Here is an 8102-nt window from a genome sequence, read left to right as displayed (position 1 = left end):
TTTTTTTTTTTAAATATTTCAACATGTTTTATTGACAAAAAGCATCAACCAGTCAAAAGAAGTGGATGTGAGTTTGTTTGTTCTTAAGTCTGTTCAAAAAGAGTACCAGGTAACATTTTCTTGATAGCAATTTTTTTAACCAGAAAATAATTGCTCGTCTGTACAGCTGATTGCCATATAACATATTTGTGAATATGTAAGAGGGTAAAAGATAAGTGTTGGTATACATGTTTTTCAATAAACTTTGTTCTATAAGCAAATGTGATAGCTTTCCTGGTACAAATTCAGGCATAAATACTGTATAAGTGGACATTTTTGCTTTGACCCATTAAGCTGAATGTAATATGCAATCAACATAATCTGTGAAGATACATGTATATTTGCATGTGGATTTTTTTCATGCTAATTTATTCAACTTGAAAAAAGCAAACATTTCCACATCGCAAAAATGTCCACTTTTAAGATGACTTTTTTACCACATTAATGTATGTTTAGAATGAAAAAGTTAGTCTATGAATGATGTTGTAATGACATATGATGTCAAAATAATGATAATAAAATGAATTTTTAAAATGATGAAAGTTGTTTCTTTTATGATTGAATAATGGGACTAAAGTTGTTCAGGAAATATATTGCCTAGTACAATTACCGGGGATACCTCCTCACCCAAGTACAGGTTAAATGTTTAGGATTTATATAGGTCTGTTAGGATTTTCATGACTTAATTTTAAGGTCACAAAACAACTCTGAATTGATCCTGTTAAACATCACAAGCTCTGTTTAAAAATAAAAATCTTTATTGTCAACAAATCTTGACTGTTGATCATCAATGATAATGAAATCACTATGCTTAATGACCCACCTGAGATCAAGTACACTAACACAGCTATTTACATGTTATTAAAACATCACAGTACAGTATATTACAGTAACAAATGTTTTTAGTGAAGATCAGGTGACCCGAATAATCAGTTCTTTTACCAGCATATTTCATTAAATTTAAAAATATGATTCAGATTAAAGAAAAACTTTGTACAAAGTATGAGCTCATTATAAACATTTTTTTTTACCTTAGTTACTGTCACAGATTTGACATTTGAAACAAGCCTTCTATTATGAGTACCAACTTCTAAGAAGGGAACTCATGGAGTGTTGGTTAATAATGTTGTCATTTAAGCAGATGTATACAGAAAAATATAATGGGAGTTGTTATTGACTTGCCATAACAAGAAGACTTACAGGAAAGGCCACACTGTATGATGTAACTTATTCTTGTATTTCCCATAATCATCATGCAGAAGCCACAGCCAATTATCTTCAATTTCAGAATATTGATAACATAGCATTGCATGTATATTATCGGACAAGTGCCATTAACCATTAAGTAGGTACATGTATGAAAATAACCAGAATAATTTTTTTACCAAGAAACCTTTGGTGGCTATCTTGGATTATGGAATCTGAAATTAATATGTTCTCATTCACAATACTATTCACCAAATACCATTTCTAAAAAACAAAAGTTGTAACCGTAGCTAAATTGTATGTGTCGTCAAACTAAAAGCAACAAACGATTGCCATATTTGATATCAATCTGTTATAATGAAGGAAAATCACTAAGCACCTCTTACCATTAAAATGAACACTGACAAATCATAAAGGGCTATAAAATTATGTACAGTGTTGCCAGTATATCACCCCCCTGTACAGTGACTGACCATGACCATATGAAGATATGCACTGGTCATTTTGGATAAATTTCAGGATCCTGGTAATATGGAAATTAAGATATTTAGAATCAGATAATCTCACTCAGGAAATGAACATGGGGATAGACAAATAGAAGAGAGGTGGTGTAATTGATACACTGCACCGTCACCTCTGATGCATGGCCCGGAACCAATCACAAGGCTGATAGGACACATGTACCTGTATTTTGAAAATTATCAAAGAGCTTTACCATTTAGGATTTAACCATTACTATTTACTTTTGTCTCTAATCAAAGCACTACTCTGATATTCAGGATTCTGTAAATTTCCAAACTAGTCAATTCATATCAGTGGCAAGGTGGTTTGTAAACACATAATCCAAGGTTGTATAAAAAATATGTACATCGATCAGTGTAACCCTTGAATTTTGAATACCATAATGGACCACAAATTTAATAGATGTTGCACCTAACTTTGAATATGTGAAATCCTATGGTTTTTAAAGTCTTGTGTTAAGCCTATTCATAGTTCGTCATGATCTTTGATTTTGTCCACCTCACAGATCTGGCCAAAGTTACATTTGTCGATTAATTGTGAATAGTACTCTCGGACATCAGTGTACCTACAGAGAACCTCCCCACAAGCTGGGATTGTGATTGCCTCCTCATTCACATACAGCTTCACATAGATGCTTTCTTCATCCTCATCATCACTATCATCCTCCTCTTCCTCATTATCACTGTTTATGTCACATTCATACAAAACAAAGGCAATATTTGCTGCAAAAGGTACGATTTTACTACTCCTGAAAAGTCTGTTGGTATGTCTTTCAAAATTGCTTGCCATCAGTGGTTCAGAATCTTTATACAGTCCCAAAGCTGCATATAATGGTAACAATGTCTCTGCATGTGCAAATCGAAACAGCCCCACAGTGAAACTGCAAAATCAATAAAAGATAAAAATGAAAGAGTACCCTGAACGAAAATACAAATGCATAAAACATCGATGTATATTTTTTAAAAACAAAAATGTCCAAAAAGCGCATCAAAATCAGTCACTGCGAGATACAGATACAAGAAGTTTATGATTTTCACCTGTCCTTTTTCAGCTAGTTAGCGTAGTCGTAAGATATTTAAGGCCAAAAATAATAATAAAACCTTTTGTTTCCGCTATCACCCTAGGAAAAAAATAGGGTAGGTAGGTAGGCAATTGTTTTTTCATTTTGGAAAATATTTTTGCTATGCTCAACTAGAGCAGGAGTTCTGACTTTTAGTACAAATCATTAAATGCCAATAAAAAACATTAGGGTAGGCACACAAATCTTGGGTAGGTAGGACTAGCGGAAACACAATATTTCTTTTTATTTACCCTAGGGTTTATGTATACCAATTATAATTAATAATGTCTAATTAGTAACTAAGTAAGGGTAATGCAATAAAGATACAGTCAGAAAAAAATTATCACATACTCTTCTCCGTCTTCAAAGTCATTCACAGCATCGTCCATCTTCTGGAATATATGTCTTACTAAAGGACAGCTCATGTCTGAACTCAGCTTGTATCCATATGCTTTTTGCCAGTAGTGCTGTTAAAAAAATAAACATCAATACTGTAAAACTATGAATATATTCATTATCTTACAATCATATTTGTATACCTCATAATTCATTTATGAGGTGAATACTTTAAAATTTGAAAATGTAATGAAAAGTTGCAATGTATGCTATAAATACACTCACCAAGTGATTAATTTTTCATAGAAAATAGTTGTGTATTGTTATTAACCATGATCAGTATGAACTTGAAAGTGACTCAATCTAGGCCATTAGTAGACATATTTGGTAGGCTAGCCCCCCAACAAACTATTTAAAGTACAAAGAAATTATAAATCTAGCCCTCCAGGCCAGATAAATTTGGCATCAATAATATCCTGGATGCGGCACCATCACATATTTGTGCCATTTGAGCTAACAAGAAATTTGAAGTTTATATACATCATTACATGTATCCACACTAATCAATCGTGTCTCTTACTTTCAAATCATTTAAGTAATCTATAACTTCCATATCTTCCTTTTCAAAAAATTGACACCAGTCCGACTTGCCAAAGAATGACAATTCAAAGGCACATATCTGATGAATTGTTTGTACATCATCTGAAAATATAAAACTGAGAAGGTCAAGACTGTACACGACATGAACAAGACGCAATATATGAAACATGTTTGACAAATGAAAACTTATTGGGTTCCATTGTAATTAATTAACATTTCCATCTTGCTTTTCAGGATCAAACATAGAATTCAAAATTCCTTAATACATATGCCTTGACAACGAGCCACAATTCTGCTTGACTAGAAAAAAGTTAATAGGATATATATGGTAATCCATTGATAAAACTTAAAGTAGTACATCTTCCATGTGAATGAAAATCCAATACATGTACTATATTTATCAAACCTTTTAAAACTAGAAACTATCTCTTTTCTCCGAGTGATTTTACTTTTATATTAAGTTAAATCTAGTAGCGCGAAGGAAGATGAAATGATATTCTCTGCATTGCATATAAGTAACAAGAGTACCGAGGGGCAGAACAATACACAATGCACGCCCGTCGAATGCCATATAGTGTTATATACTTTCTTAAATTGAAATAAGATCTGCATCATTCAAAGAGTGGTTAGCTGTCATGCTATAAACAAGACGCCCAGAGGGCCTGTATCGCTCACCTGAATGTGTTTAAAATAATTGGTATGAAGTAAAAATATAGCCCTCAATGGTAGGTGCTGTAAGTACATATGAAATTTCAGAAAGATCCATCCAGTACTTGAGATATAGCGAGAACAAACTTCAAACAGAGCCCCACCCCTATGCCCCTAGGGGGGTCATACCCACTGTTTATACAAAATTATGTCCCCTTGGCCCAAGGATGCTCCAGAGTAAATAAGGATAAAATCCCTTAATCCCTATGGTAGAAGTTATACTGAAATGAACAAAGGGGAATAACTTTTGCAAAAATTGTCGAATCTAAATTCTTTTAAGGGAAACACAACTTCATATCATGATTAAGGGAGACACAACTACATATCATGATTATAATTTTTAACAGGTTTCAAAGAGATCCATTGAAAAATGTAGGAAGGAGATCTCCGGACAAAAAATCAAATACTGAAATGAACAAAGGGCAATAACTTTTGGAAAAAATGTTGAATCAAAATTCTTTTAAGGGAGACACAACTTCATATCATGATTATAATGTATACCAAGTTTCAAAGAGATCAGTCGAAAAATTTAGGAGGAGATTGCTGGGCATATAAAAAGTTTACGCCGGATGGACGGACAACCTCATACCATAATACTTCCGTCAAATTTGACGGGCAAATAAAAAGTGGACACCATGTGATGTTTGAAACAGAGATATCATTTAAACTACAGAATATTTTAATCCACTTCTATGTATCAATTGGATTAAGTAAATACCTGATATATTTAATCTAAATGCATATACTGTTTTCTGATAACCTTACAAAATTACAATGTTTTTTGATGCATTTTAATAGAACTTCATGTTTTGTTTGTAATACCACAAAGATGAAAGTTTGTATATGCTGTGTTGGTTGCAGGTTTGATGTCATGTTTTGTGAGATTTGTGTTTCCTTATTGATATTGCATGTTTAACAATGAGTGTATGGTGAATATAACATGCCTCCACTGGTACAGAAATCGAAGGAGAATGTTTTGAAAGATTTTCCTCAATTTTCCCTATTGGCACTCTTCTGCCCAAAGGTGGGCCACAACTTTCATTTCTACAAAACTGAGTCCCCTTTGCCCAAAGATGCTTCTATTTCCCATATTGCCCCCGGGGAGTGTGTGTGTGTTGGGAGGGGGGCATCCTCTGTTGATACAAAAGTAAAAACTTTTGGCCATGATTCTCCACTGCGTCTACTTAGCTGTCAAGGACCTGGAAGCATTTTAAAGGAAAAAGTTGACAGATGATGGACGCTGTGACATGGCATACAATACTACAAAGAGCTTCAGGAAACAAAATTTGTGTTAATATTAGAGAGGTTATTTTTACCATAAAAGTACCAAGTATATTTTTTAAAATTTGGCACAACTGAATGCTAAATAGACAACTATATCCATGTGGCATGTATATGAACCATGGGTGCTTGTATGCACCAATATCCTCATTATCCTGGCATCTCTGTATACTATTAGTGTATTGTACAAGAAACACCTTTTGTTTGTTCCAGCTATACTACAGATCAAATTTAGTTAAAATCTAATCAGCCGTTTAATAGTTGGTATTCAAAAGGAATAAGTTTAACAAGCTGTCAGATGCCGCAAGCTCTATTGCCCATTGGGCCAGGTGAGCTAAAACTTATTCAAACTTTTGATTACATGTACCCGTAGCTGTTAAACTTAAGGTTCAACATACCCCATGAATGATGGTAGTTACTCTAAATTTCAAAATCATGATACGTCATATTCACAAACCTGAATTAAGAATCAGAACTTATATATGATTTGAATATATTGAACTTGAACATTAGCTACTAAAATACAGCCAAGTAAAGGTAGTCAATAAGGAGGCATATATAAATGCTGATATCTTTCTAAAAGTATATCACTAGATTTAATATAACATGTACAACTGAATGCAACAAAAAGACACATATCTAAGTTCATTCAAATATACTAATGTCATGCAGTTTAATTTCTCTTTTGTTAGCACTGACGTGAGAGGGATACTGACCTCAAATCAAGATGAGGTCTCTTCACAGCTAGGCCTAGTAGAACAGAAAATAAGCTCTGCATGACCTAGGTATAGAAATGAGCTTTAGTTAATAAGCTGTTTCATAGGATTCAGCTATATATGCCGAATATGGCACTTTAAAAAGTGATTGACATATTAAAAAAAATGATCATTTGATGTGCTATATTTCTGAAGACATCAGACTAATTTGCCTTATCACTGACTATGTTAACCTTGCTATGGACTAATTAATAACTAATGTACACATTCAATATCTTCAAATTAGATTTCAAGATTCTTGAAATCTTGATATTATTGGTGTAATTACAGACCTCCACTAATTGTTCCAATCACATCTACATCGTCAACAATCCTTTTCTTAACATCATTGACAACACTGTTCATTTCTGGTCCATTTTTGAATTTGAAGTATTCTCCTAAAGCAGTGTCATTGTTTTCTATTTGATCGAGATATTTTTTGCATCCAGAGTGAAACCTTAGGATGTTGTCATCAATAATGGGCACTTTGTAACTATCGCCGATTACATCAGTCGAAAATATGCTGATTAATCCATCATGGAATGCTCGTCTACTGTCAAAAGTACGTTCTTTACTTGATACAAAATATTGTACTTTTTCAGTTTCTACTTCGAGAAGCATTTTAAAGCGCTGTCCAAATCGCTTGCCAAGTTCAAAAAGTTCCGACTTTCCCGAAGGAGCCAATGCATGTTCTTTTTCATTTGGAAAGGGGTTTGCCCATTTCTCGATAAATCCTGATTGGGAACTAGGCCTAATAATTGCTTTTGTCAATTTTTGCTGAACTTCGTCCATGTGCTTAATCCATTTCAAACCAGGATATCGAATACCATGTCGAATCAATGAGTTTATGTGAAAACTGACACAGGACTTCGTGAGTTTTGTTTTATCTGGGCCATTGCAGATGGCTTCTGAATCTTCCGTGACGACTTCATCATTACTTTTTATCCAGAAATATGGCGTCTTTGTGGAAAAAATACACTTGTTTAAAAATCGAACATCGCCGTAAGCACGTGTATCGATATTTAAAATGGTACAAATCAGTAAAACGTGATACAATGCAGACGACATCTTCCTGTCTACTGATAGTAACACTTCCGTTTCCCGTTTATGTAAGGTCAACTCGGGGTCACAGGCTTTCCACGTGGTTTATCGATTGGATCTTTTAGTTCCGCGCTCACCACCATCATAGGATTCCACACTTCACTCCGGTTTATCCGTCGGTGTTCAACAATGGCTAATCCAAAAGTTTTCTTCGATGTGTCAGCCGATGGGAGTCCTCTTGGGAGAATTGTAATGGAGGTAACTATAATGTTCTTCTTATACTATAATATACCTATATTTAGGAATCGGCCTTGGGTTCCCGGGTTTCATATGTACTGGATAGGAAGGACCTCGATATCGAGTATATTTTTTCCATAGAGAGGGTTATAGTAGAGTCCCCAACCAAGGTTTGAAGGTTGATTTTGGTCAATTTGAGGTTGCTGATTAAAATGAGCTGGGGTGAACCTCGTGCAAATTTGGGCTAAGCCTAACTCGGTTAGACGCGAAAATTCAAAATGGCCGCCACCCGGCGTCCAGTATGCAGGCCTCTTCTT

The 8102-nt window shown here is 34.3% G+C and overlaps 2 protein-coding genes across 2 annotated transcripts in view; one reads left to right on the top strand and one right to left on the bottom strand.

The window, feature by feature from the left end:
* Positions 1-7592, bottom strand: LOC110456990 (multiple inositol polyphosphate phosphatase 1-like). Its single transcript, XM_021508073.1, has 4 exons — positions 6801-7592; positions 3744-3865; positions 3179-3294; positions 1-2647 (listed from the first exon to the last, which is right to left on the bottom strand). Exons 1-4 carry the CDS (start codon positions 7573-7575, stop codon positions 2233-2235), a joined length of 1428 nt encoding a protein of 475 aa, XP_021363748.1. The 5' UTR covers positions 7576-7592; the 3' UTR covers positions 1-2232.
* Positions 7593-7628: 36 nt separating this feature from the next.
* LOC110456991 (peptidyl-prolyl cis-trans isomerase) overlaps positions 7629-8102 on the top strand; it is a 13067-nt gene continuing 12593 nt past the window's right edge. The window contains exon 1 of the mRNA XM_021508075.1: positions 7629-7806. Within this exon, the coding sequence (XP_021363750.1) occupies positions 7738-7806 (69 nt within the window). The 5' untranslated portion in view covers positions 7629-7737. The remainder of the gene's footprint in view (positions 7807-8102) is intronic.

Source organism: Mizuhopecten yessoensis, unplaced genomic scaffold (genome assembly GCF_002113885.1).
Source record: "Mizuhopecten yessoensis strain PY_sf001 unplaced genomic scaffold, ASM211388v2 scaffold8991, whole genome shotgun sequence".
In the NCBI taxonomy this organism is placed as follows: domain Eukaryota; kingdom Metazoa; phylum Mollusca; class Bivalvia; order Pectinida; family Pectinidae; genus Mizuhopecten; species Mizuhopecten yessoensis.
Note: the sequence above shows the minus strand (reverse complement) of the source record. Positions and strands in the feature narration are given on the sequence as shown.